Source organism: Telmatherina bonti (assembly GCF_933228915.1).
Source record: "Telmatherina bonti genome assembly, chromosome: 5".
Lineage (NCBI taxonomy): Eukaryota > Metazoa > Chordata > Actinopteri > Atheriniformes > Telmatherinidae > Telmatherina > Telmatherina bonti.
This window is the reverse complement of record NC_136623.1, coordinates 254,494-276,895: the sequence shown is the minus strand read 5'-3', so window position 1 is coordinate 276,895 and position 22,402 is coordinate 254,494. Positions and strand designations below refer to the sequence as shown.

Below are 22,402 nucleotides of genomic sequence, written 5' to 3'. Positions count from 1 at the left end.
GAGAAATGAGATGGGGATGAGAAGATGGGGATGGGAGAATGGGGATGAGAAGATGGGGATGAGAAGATGGGATGAGAGATGGGGATGAGAAGATGGGATGAGAGGATGAGGATGAGATGATGGGGATGAGAAGATGGGGATGAGAGGATGAGGATGAGAAGATGGGGATGAGAGGATGGGGATGGGAGGATGGGGATGAGAAGATGGGGATGAGAAGATTGGGATGAGAGGATGGGGATGAGAGGATGGGGATGAGAAGATGGGGATGAGAGGATGGGGATGAGAGGATGGGGATGAGAAGATGGGGATGAGAGGATGAGGATGAGAGGATGGGGGATGAGAAGATGGGGATGGGAGGATGGGGATGGGAGGATGGGGATGAGAAGATGGGGATGAGAGGATGGGGATGAGAAGATGGGGATGAGAAGATGGGGATGAGAAGATGGGGAAGGGAGGATGGGGATGAGAAGATGGGGATGAGAGGATGGGGATGAGAAGATGGGGATGAGAGGATGGGGGATGAGAAGATGGGGATGAGAGATGGGGATGGAGGATGGGGATGAGAGATGGGGATGAGAAGATTGGGATGAGAGGATGGGGATGAGAGGATGGGGTGAGAAGATGGGGATGAGAGGATGGGGATGAGAGGATGGGGATGAGAAGATGGGGATGAGAGGATGAGGATGGAGAGGATGGGGATGAGAAGATGGGGATGGGAGGATGGGGATGGGAGGATGGGGATGAGAAGATGGGGATGAGAGGATGGGGATGAGAAGATGGGGATGAGAAGATGGGATGGGAGGATGGGGATGAGAGGATGGGGATGAGAAGATGGGGATGGGAGGATGGGGATGAGAAGATGGGGATGAGAGGATGGGGATGAGAGGATGGGGATGAGAAGATGGGGATGGGAGGATGGGGATGAGAGGATGGGGATGAGAAGATGGGGATGAGAAGATGGGGATGAGAAGATGGGGATGGGAGGATGGGGATGAGAAGATGGGGATGGAGGATGGGATGAGAGGATGGGGATGAGAAGATGGGGATGGGAGGATGGGGATGAGAAGATGGGGATGGAGGATGGGGATGAGAGGATGGGATGAGAAGATGGGGATGGGAGGATGGGGATGAGAAGATGGGGATGAGAAGATGGGGATGGAGGATGGGGATGAGAAGATGGGGATGAGAAGATGGGGATGGGAGGATGGGGATGAGAGGATAGGGATGAGAGGATGAGGATGAGAGGATGGGGATGAGAGGATGGGGATGAGAGGATGGGATGAGAAGATGGGGATGGGAGAATGGGGATGAGAGGATGGGGATGAGAAGATTGGGATGGAGAGGATGGGGATGAGAAGATGGGGATGAGAAGATGGGGATGAGAAGATTGGGATGAGAAGATGGGGATGAGAGGATGGGGATGAGAAGATTGGGATGGGAGGATGGGGAGGAGAAGATGGGGATGAGATATGAGGATAGAGGATGGGGGATGAGAAGATGGGAGGAGAAGATGGGGATGAGAGGATGGGGATGAGAGATGGGGAGGAGAAGATGGGGATGGGAGGATGGGGATGAGAGGATGGGGATGAGAAGATGGGGATGAGGATGGGGATGAGAAGATGGGGAGGAGAAGATGGGGATGGGAAGATGGGATGAGAGGATGAGGATGAGAGGATGGGGATGAGAAGATGAGGATGAGAAGATGGGGATGAGAGGATGGGGATGAGATGATGGGGATGAGAGGATGAGGATGAGAAGATTGGGATGGGAGGGATGGGGATGAGAAGATGGGGATGAGAAGATGAAGATGAGTGGATGGGGATGAGAAGATGAGATGGGGATGAGAGATGGGGATGGGAGAATGGGGATGAGAAGGATGGGGATGAGAAGATGGGGATGGGGAGGATGGGGATGAGAGATTGGGATGGGAGGATGGGGATGAGAAGATGGGGATGAGAAGATGAGATGAGTGATGGGGATGAGAGATGGGGATGAGAAGATGGGGATGGAGATGGGAGGATGAGAAGATTGGGATGAGAAGATGGGGATGGGAGGATGGGGATGAGAAGATTGGGATGAGAAGATGAAGATGGGGATGAGATGATGGGGATGAGAGGATGAGGATGAGAAGATTGGGATGGGAGGATGGGGATGAGAGATGGGGATGAGAAGATGAAGATGAGTGGATGGGGATGAGAAGATGAAGATGGGGATGAGAAGATGGGGATGGGAGGAATGGGGATGAGAAGATGGGGATGAGAAGATGGGGATGGGAGGATGGGGATGAGAAGATTGGGATGAGAAGATGGGGATGAGATGATGGGGATGAGAGGATGAGGATGAGATGATGGGGATGAGAAGATGGGGATGAGAGGATGAGGATGAGAAGATGGGGATGAGAGGATGGGGATGAGAAGATGGGGATGAGAAGATGGGGATGAGAGGATGGGGATGAGAGGATGGGGATGAGAAGATGGGGATGAGAGGATGTGGATGAGAGGATGGGGATGAGAAGATGGGGATGAGAGGATGAGGATGAGAGGATGGGGATGAGAAGATGGGGATGAGAGGATGGGGATGAGAAGATGGGGATGAGAAGATGGGGATGGGAGGATGGGGATGAGAGATGGGGATGAGAGGATGGGGATGAGAAGATGGGGATGAGAGGATGAGGATGAGAAGATGGGGATGAGAGGATGGGGATGGGAGGATGGGGATGAGAAGATGGGGATGAGAGATTGGGATGAGAGGATGGGGATGATAAGATGGGGATGAGAGGATGGGGATGAGAGGATGGGGATGAGAAGATGGGGATGAGAGGATGAGGATGAGAGGATGGGGATGAGAAGATGGGGATGGGAGGATGGGGATGGGAGGATGGGGATGAGAAGATGGGGATGAGGGATGGGGATGAGAAGATGGGGATGAGAAGGATGAGGGATGGGGAGGATGGGGATGAGAGGATTGGGGATGAGAAGATGGGGATGGGAGGATGGGATGAGAAGATGGGTGATGAGAGGGGGATGAGAGGATGGGGTGGAGTGGGGTTGGGGGATGGGGATGAGAGATGGGGATGGAGATGATGGGTGAGAGGATGGGGATGAGAGGATGGGGATGAGAAGGATGGGGGGATGAGAAGATGGGGATGGGAGGATGGGGATGGAGGATGGGGATGAGAAGATGGGGATGGGAGGATGGGGATGAGAAGATGGGGATGGAGGATGGGGATGAGAGGATGGGGATGAGAAGATGGGGATGGGAGGATGGGGATGAGAAGATGGGGATGGAAGATGGGATGAGAAGATGGGGATGGGAGGATGGGGATGAGAGGATGGGGATGAGAGATGGGGATGGGAGGATTGGGGATGAGAAGATGGGGATGAGAAGATGGGGATGAGAAGATGGGGATGGGAGGATGGGGATGAGAAGATGGGGATGGGAGAATGGGGATGAGAGGATGGGGATGAGAAGATGGGGATGGGAGGATGGGGATGAGAGGATGGGGATGAGAAGATGGGGATGAGAGGATGGGGATGAGAGGATGGGGATGAGAAGATGGGGATGGGAGGATGGGGATGAGAAGATGGGGATGGGAGGATGGGGATGAGAGGATGGGGATGAGAGGATGGGGATGGGAGGATGGGGATGAGAAGATGGGGATGAGAAGATGGGGATGAGAGGATGGGGATGAGAGGATGGGGATGAGAAGATGGGGATGGGAGGATGGGGATGAGAAGATGGGGATGAGAGGATGGGGATGAGAAGATGGGGATGGGAGGATGGGGATGAGAAGATGGGGATGAGAAGATGGGGATGAGAAGATGGGGATGAGAAGATGGGGATGGGAGGATGGGGATGGGAGGAATGGGATGGGAGGATGGGGATGAGAGGATGGGGATGAGAAGATGGGGATGGGAGGATGGGGATGAGAGGATGGGGATGAGAAGATGGGGATGGGAGGATGGGGATGAGAAGATGGGAATGAGAATATGAGGATGATAAGATGGGGATGGGAGGATGGGGATGAGAAGATGGGGATGGGAGGATGGGGATGAGAAGATGGGGATGAGAAGATGGGGATGGGAGGATGGGGATGAGAAGATGAAGATGAGAGGATGGGGATGAGAATATGAAGATGAGAGGATGGGGATGAGAAGATGGGGATGAGAAGGTGGGGATGAGAAGATGAGGATGAGAGGATGGGGATGAGAAGATGAAGATGAGAGGATGGGGATGAGAAGATGGGGATGAGAAGATGGGGATGGGAGGATGGGGATGAGAAGATGGTGATGGGAAGATGGGGATGAGAGGATGGTGATGGGAAGATGGGGATGGGAGGATGGGGATGAGAAGATGAGGATGAGAGGATGGGGATGAGAAGATGGGGATGAGAAGATGGGGATGGGAGGATGGGGATGAGAAGATGGGGATGAGAGGATGGTGATGGGAAGATGGTGATGGGAGGATGGGGATGAGAAGATGAGGATGAGAGGAGGGGATGAGAAGATGGGGATGAGAAGATGGGGATGGGAGGATGGTGATGGGAAGATGGGGATGAGAGGATGGTGATGGGAAGATGGTGATGGGAGGATGGGGATGAGAAGATGAAGATGAGAGGATGGGGATGGGAGGATGGGGATGGGAGGATGGGGATGAGAAGATGAAGATGAGAGGATGGGGATGAGAAGATGGGGATGAGAAGATGGGGATGGGAGGATGGTGATGGGAAGATGGGGATGAGAGGATGGTGATGGGAAGATGGTGATGGGAGGATGGGGATGAGAAGATGAAGATGAGAGGATGGGGATGGGAGGATGGGGATGGGAGGATGGGGATGAGAAGATGAAGATGAGAGGATGGGGATGGGAAGATGGGGATGAGAGGATGGGGATGAGAAGATGGGGATGGGAGGATGGGGATGAGAAGATGGGGATGAGAAGATGAAGATGAGAGGGTGGGGATGAGAAGATCAAGATGAGAGGATGGGGATGAGAAGATGAAGATGAGAGGATGGGGATGAGAAGATGAAGATGAGAGGATGGGGATGAGAGGATGGGGATGAGAGGATGGGGATGAGAAGATGGGGATGAGAAGATGGGGATGGGAGGATGGGGATGAGAAGATGAAGATGAGAGGATGGGGATGAGAAGATGAAGATGGGAGGATGGGGATGGGAGGATGGGGATGAGAAGATGAAGATGAGAGGATGGGGATGGGAGGATGGGGATGGGAGGATGGGGATGAGAAGATGAGGATGAGAGGATGGGGATGAGAAGATGGGGATGAGAAGATGGGGATGGGAGGATGGGGATGAGAAGATGGGGATGGGAGGATGGGGATGAGAAGATGAAGATGAGAGGATGGGGATGAGAAGATGAAGATGAGAGGATGGGGATGAGAAGATGAGGATGAGAGGATGGGGATGAGAGGATGGGGATGAGAAGATGAAGATGAGAGGATGGGGATGAGAAGATGAAGATGAGAGGATGGGGATGAGAAGATGAAGATGAGAGGATGGGGATGAGAAGATGAGGATGAGAGGATGGGGATGAGAGGATGGGGATGAGAAGATGAGGATGAGGATGAGAAGATGGGGATGAGAAGATGAAGATGAGAGGATGGGGATGAGAAGATGGGGATGGGAGGATGGGGATGAGAAGATGAAGATGAGAGGATGGGGATGAGAAGATGGGGATGGGAGGATGGGGATGGGAGGATGGGGATGAGAAGATGGGGATGAGAAGATGGGGATGAGAGGATGGGGATGAGAAGATGGGGATGAGAATATGAAGATGAGAGGATGGGGAAGGGAGGATGGGGATGGGAGGATGGGGATGAGAAGATGGGGAAGAGAAGATGGGGATGGGAGGATGGGGATGGGAGGATGGGGATGAGAAGATGGGGATGAGGATGGGGAGGAGAAGATTGGGATGAGGATGGGGAGGAGAAGATGGGGATGAGAAGATGGGGATGAGAAGATGGGGATGAGAATATGAGGATCAGAGGATGGGGATGAGAAGATGGGGATGAGAGGATGAGGATGAGAAGATGGGGATGAGAGGATGGGGATGGGAGGATGGTGATGGGAGGATGGGGATGAGAAGATGGGGATGAGAAGATGGGGATGGGAGGATGGGGATGAGAAGATGGGGATGAGAGGATGGGGATGAGAAGATGGGGATGAGAAGATGGGGATGGGAGGATGGGGATGAGAAGATGGGGATGAGAGGATGGTGATGGGAGGATGGGGATGAGAAGATGAGGATGAGAGGATGGGGATGAGAAGATGGGGATGGGAGGATGGGGATGAGAAGATGGGGATGAGAGGATGGTGATGGGAAGATGGGGATGGGAGGATGGGGATGAGAAGATGGGGATGGGAGGATGGGGATGAGAAGATGAGGATGAGAGGATGGGGATGAGAAGATGGGGATGAGAAGATGGGGATGGGAGGATGGGGATGAGAAGATGAAGATGAGAGGATGGGGATGGGAGGATGGGGATGAGAAGATGAAGATGAGAGGATGGGGATGGGAAGATGGGGATGAGAGGATGGGGATGAGAAGATGGGGATGGGAGGATGGGGATGAGAAGATGGGGATGAGAAGATGAAGATGAGAGGGTGGGGATGAGAAGATCAAGATGAGAGGATGGGGATGAGAAGATGAAGATGAGAGGATGGGGATGAGAAGATGAAGATGAGAGGATGGGGATGAGAGGATGGGGATGGGAGGATGGGGATGAGAAGATGAAGATGAGAGGATGGGGATGGGAGGATGGGGATGAGAAGATGAGGATGAGAGGATGGGGATGAGAAGATGGGGATGGGAGGATGGGGATGAGAAGATGGGGATGGGAGGATGGGGATGAGAAGATGAAGATGAGAGGATGGGGATGAGAAGATGAAGATGAGAGGATGGGGATGAGAAGATGAGGATGAGAGGATGGGGATGAGAAGATGGGGATGGGAGGATGGGGATGAGAAGATGGGGATGGGAGGATGGGGATGAGAAGATGGGGATGAGAGGATGGGGATGAGAAGATGAGGATGAGGATGAGAAGATGGGGATGAGAAGATGAAGATGAGAGGATGGGGATGAGAAGATGGGGATGGGAGGATGGGGATGAGAAGATGGGGATGGGAGGATGGGGATGAGAAGATGAAGATGGGAGGATGGGGATGAGAAGATGAAGATGAGAGGATGGGGATGAGAAGATGGGGATGGGAGGATGAGGATGAGAAGATGAAGATGAGAGGATGGGGATGAGAAGATGAGGATGAGAGGATGGGGATGAGAAGATGAAGATGAGAGGATGGGGATGAGAGGATGGGGATGAGAAGATGAAGATGAGAGGATGGGGATGAGAAGATGAAGATGAGAGGATGGGGATGAGAAGATGGGGATGAGAAGATGAGGATGAGAAGATGAAGATGAGAGGATGGGGATGAGAAGATGAAGATGAGAGGATGGGGATGAGAGGATGGGGATGGGAGGATGGGGATGAGAAGATGAAGATGAGAGGATGGGGATGAGAAGATGAAGATGAGAGGATGGGGATGAGAAGATGAAGATGAGAGGATGGGGATGAGAAGAAGGGGATGGGAGGATGGGGATGAGAAGATGGGGATGAGGATGGGGAGGAGAAGATGGGGATGAGAAGATGGGGAGGAGAAGATGGGGATGAGAATATGAGGATCAGAGGATGGGGATGAGAAGATGGGGAGGAGAGGATGGGGATGAGAAGATGGGGATGAGAGGATGAGGATGAGAAGATGGGGATGAGAGGATGGGGATGGGAGGATGGTGATGGGAGGATGGGGATGAGAAGATGGGGATGGGAGGATGGGGATGAGAAGATGGGGATGAGAGGATGGGGATGAGAGGATGGGGATGAGAAGATGGGGATGAGAAGATGGGGATGGGAGGATGGGGATGAGATGATGGGGATGAGAGGATGAGGATGAGAAGATTGGGATGGGAGGATGGGGATGAGAAGATGGGGATGAGAAGATGAAGATGAGTGGATGGGGATGAGAAGATGAAGATGGGGATGAGAAGATGGGGATGGGAGAATGGGGATGAGAAGATGGGGATGAGAGGATGAGGATGAGAAGATGGGGATGAGAAGATGGGGATGGGAGGATGGGGATGAGATGATGGGGATGAGAGGATGAGGATGAGAAGATGGGGATGAGAAGATGGGGATGGGAGGATGAGGATGAGAAGATGGGGATGAGAAGATGGGGATGAGAGGATGGGGATGAGATGATGGGGATGAGAGGATGAGGATGAGAAGATGGGGATGAGAAGATGGGGATGGGAGGATGGGGATGAGAAGATTGGGATGAGAAGATGGGGATGGGAGGATGGGGATGAGAGGATGGGGATGAGAAGATTGGGATGGGAGGATGGGGATGAGAAGATGGGGATGAGAGGATGGGGATGAGAGGATGGGGATGAGAAGATGGGGATGAGAGGATGAGGATGAGAAGATGAAGATGAGAGGATGGGGATGAGAGGATGGGGATGAGATGATGGGGATGAGAGGATGAGGATGAGAAGATGGGGATGAGAAGATGGGGATGGGAGGATGGGGATGAGAAGATTGGGATGAGAAGATGGGGATGGGAGGATGGGGATGGGAGGAATGGGATGGGAGGATGGGGATGAGAGGATGGGGATGAGAAGATGGGGATGGGAGGATGGGGATGAGAGGATGGGGATGAGAAGATGGGGATGGGAGGATGGGGATGGGAGGAATGGGATGGGAGGATGAAGATGAGAGGATGGGGATGAGAGGATGGGGATGAGAAGATGGGGATGAGAAGATGGGAATGAGAATATGAGGATGAGAAGATGGGGATGGGAGGATGGGGATGAGAAGATGGGGATGAGAAGATGGGAATGAGAATATGAGGATGAGAGGATGGGGATGAGAAGATGGGGATGGGAGGATGGGGATGAGAGGATGGGGATGAGAGGATGAGGATGAGAAGATGGGGATGAGAGGATGGGGATGGGAGGATGGTGATGGGAGGATGGGGATGAGAAGATGGTGATGGGAGGATGGGGATGGGAGGATGGGGATGAGAAGATGGTGATGGGAGGATGGGGATGAGAAGATGGGGATTGGAGGATGGTGATGGGAGGATGGGGATGAGAAGATGGTGATGGGAGGATGGGGATGGGAGGATGGGGATGGGAGGATGGTGATGGGAGGATGGGGATGAGAAGATGGTGATGGGAGGATGGGGATGGGAGGATGGGGATGAGAAGATGGTGATGGGAGGATGGGGATGAGAAGATGGGGATTGGAGGATGGTGATGGGAGGATGGGGATGAGAAGATGGTGATGGGAGGATGGGGATGGGAGGATGGGGATTGGAGGATGGTGATGGGAGGATGGTGATGGGAGGATGGGGATGAGAAGATGGTGATGGGAGGATGGGGATGAGAAGATGGGGATTGGAGGATGGTGATGGGAGGATGGGGATGAGAAGATGGTGATGGGAGGATGGGGATGGGAGGATGGGGATTGGAGGATGGTGATGGGAGGATGGGGATGAGAAGATGGTGATGGGAGGATGATCGGATTTTCTTATCTGGCTTTTTTCCGTGAACTGTGATTGGGACCTCCACCAGCAGGGGGCGATAGTTCTGCGCTTCCTTCTTTGACAAACGCCAACAAAACACAAGAAGAAGTAGCAGCTCCGTCTGTTCGTGGAGGTAAACATACAGTCTATGAGTTAAACTGGGTATGGTCCCGCTGAAAACATGGACATTTGTGTTTCTGAAGCTCCGGAGAGAATATGAGAAGCTGCAGAGGACAAGAGGTGCAACAGGACTGTTAGTCCAGGAAATACGGAAAAGGTTAGCTGATGAACAGGCTAAAGCTAGCCAATGGAGCTAACAGGAAGTCATAGAAATAAATTAGTTATTATTGCTCACTGCGAAACCACGAGGGCCAACATAACTCCTAACCCTACATACCCCTAAACATAACCCTAACCAGTTACCTGAGCTAGGAGTAGCTAACTGTGCTAGCAGGAGTTACCTGAGCTAAGAGGAGCTAGCAGAAGTTACCTGAGCTAGGAGGAGCTAACGGAGCTAGCAGGAGTTACCTGAGCTAAGATGAGCTAACAGAGGTAGCAGGAGTTACCTGAGCTAGGAGGAGCTAACGGAGCTAGCAGGAGTTACCTGAGCTCGGAGGAGCTAATGGAACTAGCAGGAGTTACTTGAGCTGGGGGGAGCTAACGGAGCTAGCAGGAGTTATCTGAGCTTAGGGGAGCTAACGGAGCTAGCAGGAGTTACCTGAGCTGGGGGGAGCTAGCAGGAGTTACCTGAGCTTGGGGGAGCTAACGGAGCTAGCAGGAGTTACCTGAGCTTGGGGGAGCTAACGGAGCTTGCAGGAGTTACCTGAGCTTGGGGGAGCTAACGGAGCTAGCAGGAGTTACCTGAGCTGGGGGGAGCTAACGGAGCTAGCAGGAGTTACCTGAGCTAGGGGGAGCCAACGGAGCTACCTGAGCTGGGGGGAGCTAGCAGGAGTTACCTGAGCTTGGGGGAGCTAACGGAGCTAGCAGGAGTTACCTGAGCTTGGGGGAGCTAACGGAGCTTGCAGGAGTTACCTGAGCTTGGGGGAGCTAAAGGAGCTAGCAGGAGTTACCTGAGCTGGGGGGAGCTAACAGAGCTACCTGAGCTGGGGGGAGCTAACGGAGCTAGCAGGAGTTACCTGAGCTAGGGGGAGCTAACGAGTTACCTGAGCTGGGGGGAGCTAGCAGGAGTTACCTGAGCTGGGGGGAGCTAACGGAGCTAGCAGGAGTTACCTGAGCTAGGAGGAGCTAACGGAGCTACCTGAGCTGGGGGGAGCTAACAGAGCTAGCAGGAGTTACCTGAGTTATGGGGAGCTAACGGAGCTAGCAGGAGTTACCTGAGCTAACGGCTTGGTAAATCAGCCTGATAATCCTTTTAACCAACTAGTTGAGACCAACTAACCTGCAGATAATCGATGCTAACTGATGATCCTGCATGTGACTTCCTGTGGCTTAGTTGGTAAATTTACATAAAAACGGTTCCAGAAAGATTTATGACAAAACCTGAGATCCAGGTTACTGTGACGTTTTAACCCGAACACCTGCTGACTTCTCATCACACCTGTGTGGCCCAGACAGGTGTGTCCGCCTTCACTGTAAACATATAAAACCCACTGGGCCCTGCACTCGCTGAACATGTCCCCACCGAGACGTCTTATTTCCTAAAGTCCTCCTGGACATTAGCAGACAGCATCCACCTCCTCTTCATGTTCCTCCACCATGCAGAGAGGAGGAGCCTGAGGAGGAACACGAGGCAGCTCCTAGCAGGCTACCATGTGTTCATAGCTTAGCCTTTAGCTACATTCTTATTCAATATTTATCTGATTAAATAGATATCTATTTAATCATATTAAATTATTTTAAACACCTTCTGTTTTTGTCGCTCTGTTTTTGTTTTGATTTCCTCAAGTTTCCCTCAATTTATTTAATCACAAACTCCTTGATATTGATTTGTTTTTGTGAGTTTTATCAGATTCTATTGTTTTTCCGTTTATTTGAAATGAAATGAAAAACACTTTATTAATCCCCAAAGGGAAATTCAATATATTTATATATTTCATATATTTTTTTATCTTGTTTTTAGCTATGGTTTTTTTTTTGGGGGGGGGTATACACGTGCCCTGTTTGGGTGTGTAAAGGTGTGTGAAAGAATGTGTTTAAAGCACTTTGTTTCCTTTAGAAATAAAACTTGACGTAATTACTTTAGTTCAGGTTGTATATTATATCAGATTAACTCACTGTAGCGTAGCTTAGCTTAATTTATCATAGCTTAGCGTAGCATAGCGTATCTTAGCATAGCGTAGCCTAGCATAGCTTATTGTCACTTAGCGTAGCGCAGCTTAGCTTAGCTTAGTCAAAACAAAGTGTAAACATTCAGACTGGTCAGAACCTCACCGTGAGGCAGGGAATCTAATGGGTCATTCTGGGTTCTGGTGTTTGTTCTGTCGGGGATCCAGATCCACGTGCACCCGGCCCGACCCGCTCCAGGAAGTTCTGGTCCAGGCCCGACCCGCTCCAAGAAGTTCTGGTCCCAGCCAGACCCGCTCCAGGCCGGACACGGTCCAGGCCCGACCCGCTCCAAGAAGTTCTGGTCCTGGCTAGACCCGCTCCAGGCCGGACGCGGTCCAGGAAGTTGTGGTCCCGGCCGGACGCGGTCCAGGAAGTTCTGGTCCCGGCCAGACCCGCTCCAGGAAGTTCTGGTCCTGGAGGTTGTTGGCGGGGATGGCAGGTCGTGGACGAGGTCGCAGGGTTCTGGTTCTCGGTGTGGATTCTGTTGGGAGAGGAGACTGTGGACCTCCGGCCACACCGCAGCCCACACCTGTGTTTCCTGTAAGCCCCGCCCCTTCACACCGACCCACAGAACGAGGCAATAAACCACACACACATTTTCTGGACTGGTTCTGAACCTGGATCAGAACCAGGTTCTGTATGTGGTCCAGAATCAGAACGTGAACATGTCAGGCTCAGGTAACCGTCTCTGATTGATGTGTCGTTGTCCAGGTGATGGAGCACAAGCCCCACCCTCTGACAGGTGGAGAGGAGGCGGAGTACCTGTTGGCCCTGAAGCAGGACTTCAGAGGAGCGATGAGGAGTCTGCCCTGCTTCATCCAGCCTGCTGCAGCACACAGAGGTCTCTCTAGAACCCCACCTGGTTCTGGTCTCGCTAGAACCCCACCTGGTTCTGGTCTCTCTAGAACCCCACCTGGTTCTGGTCTCGCTAGAACCCCACCTGGTTCTGGTCTCTCTAGAACCCCACCTGGTTCTGGTCTCGCTAGAACCCCACCTGGTTCTGGTCTCTCTAGAACCCCACCTGGTTCTGGTCTCGCTAGAACCCCACCTGGTTCTGGTCTCTCTAGAACCCCACCTGGTTCTGGTCTCGCTAGAACCCCAAATGGTTCTGGTCTCGCTAGAACCCCACCTGGTTCTGGTCTCTCTAGAACCCCACCTGGTTCTGGTCTCGCTAGAACCCCACCTGGTTCTGGTCTCGCTAGAACCCCACCTGGTTCTGGTCTCTCTAGAACCCCACCTGGTTCTGGTCTTGCTAGAACCCCAAATGGTTCTGGTCTCTCTAGAACTCCACCTGGTTCTGGTCTCACTAGGACCCACCTGGTTCTGGTCTCTCTAGAACCCCACCTGGTTCTGGTCTCACTAGAACCCCACCTGGTTCTGGTCTCTCTAGAACCCCACCTGGTTCTGGTCTCGCTAGAACCCCACCTGGTTCTGGTCTCTCTAGAACCCCACCTGGTTCTGGTCTCGCTAGAACCCCAAATGGTTCTGGTCTCGCTAGAACCCCACCTGGTTCTGGTCTCTCTAGAACCCCACCTGGTTCTGGTCTCGCTAGAACCCCAAATGGTTCTGGTCTCTCTAGAACTCCACCTGGTTCTGGTCTCACTAGGACCCACCTGGTTCTGGTCTCTATAGAACCCCACCTGGTTCTGGTCTTGTTCAAGTAAACCTGGTCTTGTTCAACCAAACCTGGTGCTGGTCTCTCTAGAACCCCACCTGGTTCTGGTCTCGCTAGAACCCCACCTGGTTCTGGTCTCACTAGAACCCCACCTGGTTCTGGTCTCTCTAGAACCCCACCTGGTTCTGGTCTTGTTCAACTAAACCTGGTCTTGTTCAACCAAACCTGGTGCTGGTCTCGCTAGAACCCCAAATGGTTCTGGTCTCTCTAGAACCCCACCTGGTTCTGGTCTTGTTCAACCAAATCTGGTACTGGTCTCACTAAAACCCCACCTGGTACTGGTCTCTCTAGAACCCCACCTGGTGCTGGTCTTGTTCAACTAAACCTGGTTTTGGTCTCGCTAGAACCCCACCTGGCACTGGTCTCGCTAGAACCCCACCTGGTTCTGGTCTCGCTAGAACCCCAAATGGTTCTGGTCTCTCTAGAACTCCACCTGGTTCTGGTCTCACTAGGACCCACCTGGTTCTGGTCTCTCTAGAACCCCACCTGGTTCTGGTCTTGTTCAACTAAACCTGGTCTTGTTCAACCAAACCTGGTGCTGGTCTCTCTAGAACCCCACCTGGTTCTGGTCTCGCTAGAACCCCACCTGGTTCTGGTCTCACTAGAACCCCACCTGGTTCTGGTCTCTCTAGAACCCCACCTGGTTCTGGTCTTGTTCAACTAAACCTGGTCTTGTTCCACCAAACCTGGTGCTGGTCTCGCTAGAACCCCAAATGGTTCTGGTCTCTCTAGAACCCCACCTGGTTCTGGCCTTGTTCAACTAAACCTGGTCTTGTTCAACCAAACCTGCTGCTGGTCTCGCTAGAACCCCAAATGGTTCTGGTCTCTCTAGAACCCCACCTGGTTCTGGTCTTGTTCAACCAAATCTGGTACTGGTCTCACTAAAACCCCACCTGGTACTGGTCTCTCTAGAACCCCACCTGGTACTGGTCTCTCTAGAACCCCACCTGGTGCTGGTCTTGTTCAACTAAACCTGGTTTTGGTCTCGCTAGAACCCCACCTGGCACTGGTCTCGCTAGAACCCCACCTGGCACTGGTTTCGCTAGAACCCCACCTGGAACTGGTCTCACTCGAACTCCACCTGGTTCTTGTCTCGTTAGAACTCCACCTGGTTGTGGTCCTGTTAAACCCACTTGGTTCTGGTCCTGTTAAACCCACCTGGTTGTGGTCCTGTTAAACCCACTTGGTTCTGGTCCTGTTAAACCCACCTGGTTGTGGTCCTGTTAAACCCACTTGGTTCTGGTCCTTTTAAACCCACCTGGTTGTGGTCCTGTTAAACCCACTTGGTTGTGGTCCTGTTAAACCCACCTGGTTGTGGTCCTGTTAAACCCACTTGGTTCTGGTCCTGTTAAACCCACCTGGTTGTGGTCCTGTTAAACCCACCTGGTTGTGGTCCTGTTAAACCCACTTGGTTCTGGTCCTGTTAAACCCACCTGGTTGTGGTCCTGTTAAACCCACTTGGTTCTGGTCCTGTTAAACCCACCTGGTTGTGGTCCTGTTAAACCCACCTGGTTGTGGTCCTGTTAAACCCACTTGGTTCTGGTCCTGTTAAACCCACCTGGTTGTGGTCCTGTTAAACCCACTTGGTTCTGGTCCTGTTAAACCTACCTGGTTGTGGTCCTGTTAAACCCACTTGGTTCTGGTCCTGTTAAACCCACCTGGTTGTGGTCCTGTTAAACCCACTTGGTTCTGGTCCTGTTAAACCTACCTGGTTGTGGTCCTGTTAAACCCACCTGGTTGTGGTCCTGTTAAACCCACCTGGTTGTGGTCCTGTTAAACCCACCTGGTTGTGGTCCTGTTAAACCCACTTGGTTCTGGTCCTTTTAAACCCACTTGGTTCTGGTCCTGTTAAACCCACTTGGTTCTGGTCCTGTTAAACCTACCTGGTTGTGGTCCTGTTAAACCCACTTGGTTCTGGTCCTGTTAAACCCACCTGGTTGTGGTCCTGTTAAACCCACTTGGTTCTGGTCCTGTTAAACCCACTTGATTCTGGTCCTTTTAAACCCACCTGGTTGTGGTCCTGTTAAACCCACTTGGTTCTGGTCCTTTTAAACCCACCTGGTTGTGGTCCTGTTAAACCCACTTGGTTCTGGTCCTGTTAAACCCACCTGGTTGTGGTCCTGTTAAACCCACTTGGTTCTGGTCCTGTTAAACCCACCTGGTTGTGGTCCTGTTAAACCCACTTGGTTCTGGTCCTTTTAAACCCACCTGGTTGTGGTCCTGTTAAACCCACTTGGTTGTGGTCCTGTTAAACCCACCTGGTTGTGGTCCTGTTAAACCCACTTGGTTGTGGTCCTGTTAAACCCACCTGGTTGTGGTCCTGTTAAACCCACCTGGTTGTGGTCCTGTTAAACCCACTTGGTTCTGGTCCTGTTAAACCCACCTGGTTGTGGTCCTGTTAAACCCACTTGGTTCTGGTCCTGTTAAACCCACCTGGTTGTGGTCCTGTTAAACCCACCTGGTTGTGGTCCTGTTAAACCCACTTGGTTCTGGTCCTGTTAAACCCACCTGGTTGTGGTCCTGTTAAACCCACTTGGTTCTGGTCCTGTTAAACCTACCTGGTTGTGGTCCTGTTAAACCCACTTGGTTCTGGTCCTGTTAAACCCACCTGGTTGTGGTCCTGTTAAACCCACTTGGTTCTGGTCCTGTTAAACCTACCTGGTTGTGGTCCTGTTAAACCCACCTGGTTGTGGTCCTGTTAAACCCACCTGGTTGTGGTCCTGTTAAACCCACCTGGTTGTGGTCCTGTTAAACCCACTTGGTTCTGGTCCTTTTAAACCCACCTGGTTGTGGTCCTGTTAAACCCACTTGGTTCTGGTCCTGTTAAACCTACCTGGTTGTGGTCCTGTTAAACCCACTTGGTTCTGGTCCTGTTAAACCCACCTGGTTGTGGTCCTGTTAAACCCACTTGGTTCTGGTCCTGTTAAACCCACTTGATTCTGGTCCTTTTAAACCCACCTGGTTGTGGTCCTGTTAAACCCACTTGGTTCTGGTCCTTTTAAACCCACCTGGTTGTGGTCCTGTTAAACCCACTTGGTTCTGGTCCTGTTAAACCCACTTGGTTCTGGTCCTGTTAAACCCACCTGGTTGTGGTCCTGTTAAACCCACTTGGTTCTGGTCCTTTTAAACCCACCTGGTTGTGGTCCTGTTAAACCCACTTGGTTCTGGTCCTGTTAAACCCACCTGGTTCTGGTCCTTTTAAACCCACCTGGTTGTGGTCCTGTTAAACCTACCTGGTTGTGGTCCTGTTAAACCCACTTGGTTCTGGTCCTGTTAAACCCACTTGGTTCTGGTCCTTTTAAACCCACCTGGTTGTGGTCCTGTTAAACCCACCTGGTTGTGGTCCTGTTAAACCCACCTGGTTGTGGTCCTGTTAAACCCACTTGGTTCTGGTCCTTTTAAACCCACCTGGTTGTGGTCCTGTTAAACCCACTTGGTTCTGGTCCTTTTAAACCCACTTGGTTCTGGTCCTGTTAAACCCACTTGGTTCTGGTCCTGTTAAACCCACCTGGTTGTGGTCCTGTTAAACCCACCTGGTTGTGGTCCTGTTAAACCCACTTGATTCTGGTCCTTTTAAACCCACCTGGTTGTGGTCCTGTTAAACCCACTTGGTTCTGGTCCTTTTAAACCCACCTGGTTGTGGTCCTGTTAAACCCACTTGGTTCTGGTCCTGTTAAACCCACTTGGTTCTGGTCCTTTTAAACCCACCTGGTTGTGGTCCTGTTAAACCCACTTGGTTCTGGTCCTGTTAAACCCACCTGGTTGTGGTCCTGTTAAACCCACTTGGTTCTGGTCCTTTTAAACCCACCTGGTTGTGGTCCTGTTAAACCCACTTGGTTCTGGTCCTTTTAAACCCACCTGGTTGTGGTCCTGTTAAACCCACTTGGTTCTGGTCCTGTTAAACCCACTTGGTTCTGATCCTTTTAAACCCACCTGGTTGTGGTCCTGTTAAACCCACTTGGTTCTGGTCCTGTTAAACCCACTTGGTTCTGGTCAGTCCCTGAATGACAGAGCAGAACCAGCAGTCAAACATCACAAAGTCTGGTTGCTAGTCTGAAAAGGAAGAACTGGTTCTGCGACTGCGGACCAGAACGACGACCAGGACTAGAACCAGAACAATACAGGACTAGAAACAGAACCTTAACCAGGACTAAAACCAGAACAAAGACCAGGAGTAGAACCAGAACAATACAGGACTAGAAACAGAACCTTAACCAGGACTAAAACCAGAACAAAGACCAGGAGTAGAACCAGAACAATACAGGACTAGAAACAGAACCTTAACCAGGACTAAAACCAGAACAAAGACCAGGAGTAGAACCAGAACAATACATGACTAGAAACAGAACCTTAACCAGGACTAAAACCAGAACAAAGACCAGGAGTAGAACCAGAACAATACAGGACTAGAAACAGAACCTTAACCAGGACTAAAACCAGAACAAAGACCAGGAGTAGAACCAGAACAATACAGGACTAGAAACAGAACCTTAACCAGAACCTTAACCAGGACTAAAACCAGAACAAAGACCAGGAGTAGAACCAGAACAATAAAGGACTAGAAACAGAACCTTAACCAGGACTAAAACCAGAACAAAGACCAGGAGTAGAACCAGAACAATACAGGACTAGAAACAGAACCTTAACCAGGACTAAAACCAGAACAAAGACCAGGAGTAGAACCAGAACAATACAGGACTAGAAACAGAACCTTAACCAGGACTAAAACCAGAACAAAGACCAGGAGTAGAACCAGAACAATACAGGACTAGAAACAGAACCTTAACCAGGACTAAAACCAGAACAAAGACCAGGAGTAGAACCAGAACAATAAAGGACTAGAAACAGAACCTTAACCAGGACTAAAACCAGAACAAAGACCAGGAGTAGAACCAGAACAATACAGGACTAGAAACAGAACCTTAACCAGGACTAAAACCAGAACAAAGACCAGGAGTAGAACCAGAACAATAAAGGACTAGAAACAGAACCTTAACCAGGACTAAAACCAGAACAAAGACCAGGAGTAGAACCAGAATAATACAGGACTAGAAACAGAACCTTAACCAGGACTAAAACCAGAACAAAGACCAGGAGTAGAACCAGAACAATACAGGACTAGAAACAGAACCTTAACCAGGACTAAAACCAGAACAAAGACCAGGAGTAGAACCAGAACAATAAAGGACTAGAAACAGAACCTTAACCAGGACTAAAACCAGAACAAAGACCAGGAGTAGAACCAGAATAATACAGGACTAGAAACAGAACCTTAACCAGGACTAAAACCAGAACAAAGACCAGGAGTAGAACCAGAACAATAAAGGACTAGAAACAGAACCTTAACCAGGACTAAAACCAGAACAAAGACCAGGAGTAGAACCAGAATAATACAGGACTAGAAACAGAACCTTAACCAGGACTAAAACCAGAACAAAGACCAGGAGTAGAACCAGAATAATACAGGACTAGAAACAGAACCTTAACCAGGACTAAAACCAGAACAAAGACCAGGAGTAGAACCAGAACAAAAAAGGACTAGAAACAGAACCTTAACCAGGACTAAAACCAGAACAAAGACCAGGAGTAGAACCAGAACAATACAGGACTAGAAACAGAACCTTAACCAGGACTAAAACCAGAACAAAGACCAGGAGTAGAACCAGAACAATACAGGACTAGAAACAGAACCTTAACCAGGACTAAAACCAGAACAAAGACCAGGAGTAGAACCAGAATAATACAGGACTAGAAACAGAACCTTAACCAGGACTAAAACCAGAACAAAGACCAGGAGTAGAACCAGAACAATACAGGACTAGAAACAGAACCTTAACCAGGACTAAAACCAGAACAAAGACCAGGACCAGAACCTGAAATAGGACTAGAACCGATGAGCATCCCTGCGAAACCTTGAGACGTCTCATTGTCTGTCCTTCCTGTCCAGATGTGGAGCGCTACTCAGATAAATACCACAGCGGTGAGCCGACAAATCACCTGGTGGACTGGACTCCAGGTGAGGAAAGCCGTTACCATGGGAACAATCATCTGGCTCCTCCTCCTCAGCTCAGTGTGAACGTTGTTGTTTCAGACTGGAAGAGATTCCCCAGAGAGCTCCGGGTCCAGGTCCGGAGGGAGCCCAGAGCCCGTCAGTACTCCCATTACTTCTGTCTGTACTCCCATTACTTCTATCTGTACTCCCATTACTTCTGTCTGTACTCCCATTACTTCTATCTGTACTCCCATTACTTCTGTCTGTACTCCCATTACTTCTATCTGTACTCCCATTACTTCTGTCTGTACTCCCATTACTTCTATCTGTACTCCCATTACTTCTGTCTGTACTCCCATTACTTCTATCTGTACTCCCATTACTTCTGTCTGTACTCCCATTACTTCTATCTGTACTCCCATTACTTCTGTCTGTACTCCCATTACTTCTATCTGTACTCCCATTACTTCTGTCTGTACTCCCATTACTTCTGTCTGTACTCCCATTACTTCTGTCTGTAATCACATTACTTCTGTCTGTACTCCCATTACTTCTGTCTGTACTCCCATTACTTCTGTCAGTACTCCCATTACTTCTGTCTGTACTCCCATTACTTCCTTCTGTAATCACATTACTTCTGTCTGTAATCACATTACTTCTGTCTGTACTCCCATTACTTCTGTCTGTAATCACATTACTTCTGTCTGTAATCCCATTACTTCTGTCTGTAATCACATTACTTCTGTCTGTACTCCCATTACTTCTGTCTGTACTCCCATTACTTCTGTCAGTACTCCCATTACTTCTGTCAGTACTCCCATTACTTCTGTCTGTAATCACATTACTTCTGTCAGTACTCCCATTACTTCTGTCTGTACTCCCATTACTTCTGTCTGTAATCACATTACTTCTGTCTGTAATCACATTATTTCTGTACTCCCATTACTTCTGTCTGTACTCCCATTACTTCTGTCAGTACTCCCATTACTTCTGTCTGTAATCCCATTACTTCTGTCTGTAATCACATTACTTCTGTCTGTACTCCCATTACTTCTGTCTGTACTCCCATTACTTCTGTCTGTAATCACATTACTTCTGTACTCCCGTTACTTCTGTCTGTACTCCCATTACTTCTGTCTGTACTCCCATTACTTCTGTCTGTAATCACATTCCTTCTGTACTCCCATTACTTCTGTCTGTAATCACATTACTTCTGTCTGTACTCCCATTACTTCTGTCTGTACTCCCATTACTTCTGTCAGTACTCCCATTACTTCTGTCTGTAATCACATTACTTCTGTACTCCCATTACTTCTGTACTCCCATTACTTCTGTCTGTAATCACATTACTTCTGTACTCCCATTACTTCTGTCTGTACTCCCATTACTTCTGTCTGTAATCACATTACTTCTGTACTCCCATTACTTCTGTCTGTACTCCCATTACTTCTGTCACTACTCCCATTACTTCTGTCAGTACTCCCATTACTTCTGTCTGTAATCACATTACTTCTGTACTCCCATTACTTCTGTCTGTACTCCCATTACTTCTGTACTCCCATCACTTCTATCTGTAATCACATTACTTCTTAACTCCCATTACTTCTGTCTGTAATCACATTACTTCTGTCAGTACTCCCATTACTTCTTTCTGTACTCCCATTACTTCTATCTGTACTCCCATTACTTCTGTCTGTACTCCCATTACTTCTGTCTGCACTCCCATTACTTCTGTCTGTAATCACATTAGTTCTGTACTCCCATTACTTCTGTCTGTACTCCCATTACTTCTGTCTGCACTCCCATTACTTCTGTCTGTAATCACATTAGTTCTGTACTCCCATTACTTCTGTCTGTACTCCCATTACTTCTATCTGTAATCACATTACTTCTGTCAGTACTCCCATTACTTCTGTCTGTACTCCCATCACTTCTATCTGTACTCCCATTACTTCTATCTGTACTTCCATTACTTCTGTCTGTAATCACATTACTTCTGTACTCCCATTACTTCTGTCTGTACTCCCATTACTTCTGTCTGTAATCACATTACTTCTGTACTCCCATTACTTCTGTCTGTACTCCCATTACTTCTTTCAGTACTCCCATTACTTCTGTCAGTACTCCCATTACTTCTGTACTCCCATTACTTCTGTCTGTACTCCCATTACTTCTGTCTGCACTCCCATTACTTCTGTCTGTAATCACATTAGTTCTGTACTCCCATTACTTCTGTCTGTACTCCCATTACTTCTGTCTGTACTCCCATTACTTCTGTCTGCACTCCCATTACTTCTGTCTGTAATCACATTACTTCTGTACTCCCATTACTTCTGTCTGTACTCCCATTACTTCTTTCAGTACTCCCATTACTTCTGTCAGTACTCCCATTACTTCTGTACTCCCATTACTTCTGTCTGTAATCACATTACTTCTGTACTCCCATTACTTCTGTCTGTACTCCCATTACTTCTGTACTCCCATCACTTCTATCTGTAATCACATTACTTCTGTACTCCCATTACTTCTATCTGTACTCCCATTACTTCTTAACTCCCATTACTTCTGTCTGTAATCACATTACTTCTTTCTGTAATCACATTACTTCTGTCTGTAATCACATTCCTTCTGTCCTCCCATTACTTTTATCTGTAATCACATTACTTCTGTCTGTACTCCCATTACTTCTTTCTGTACTCCCACTACGTCTGTCTGTAATCACATTACTTCTTTACTCCCATTACTTCTATCTGTAATTACATTACTTCCTTCTATACTCACTTATTTCTGTACTCCCATTACTTCTGTCTGTACTCCCATTACTACTGTAATCGCATTACTTCTGTCTGTACTC

The 22,402-nt window shown here is 49.6% G+C and overlaps 1 protein-coding gene across 2 annotated transcripts in view; it reads left to right on the top strand.

The window, feature by feature from the left end:
- Positions 1 to 9,684: 9,684 nt before the first annotated feature.
- polr3glb (RNA polymerase III subunit GL b) overlaps positions 9,685 to 22,402 on the top strand; it is a 153,871-nt gene continuing 141,153 nt past the window's right edge. The window contains exons 1-5 of one of the 2 annotated variants that reach the window (XM_079240393.1): positions 9,685 to 9,728; positions 12,049 to 12,421; positions 12,593 to 12,722; positions 19,504 to 19,572; positions 19,648 to 19,704. In XM_079240393.1, the coding sequence (XP_079096519.1) occupies positions 12,314 to 12,421; positions 12,593 to 12,722; positions 19,504 to 19,572; positions 19,648 to 19,704 (364 nt within the window). In that variant the 5' untranslated portion in view covers positions 9,685 to 9,728; positions 12,049 to 12,313. The other variant, XM_079240392.1, reaches the window with a different exon arrangement.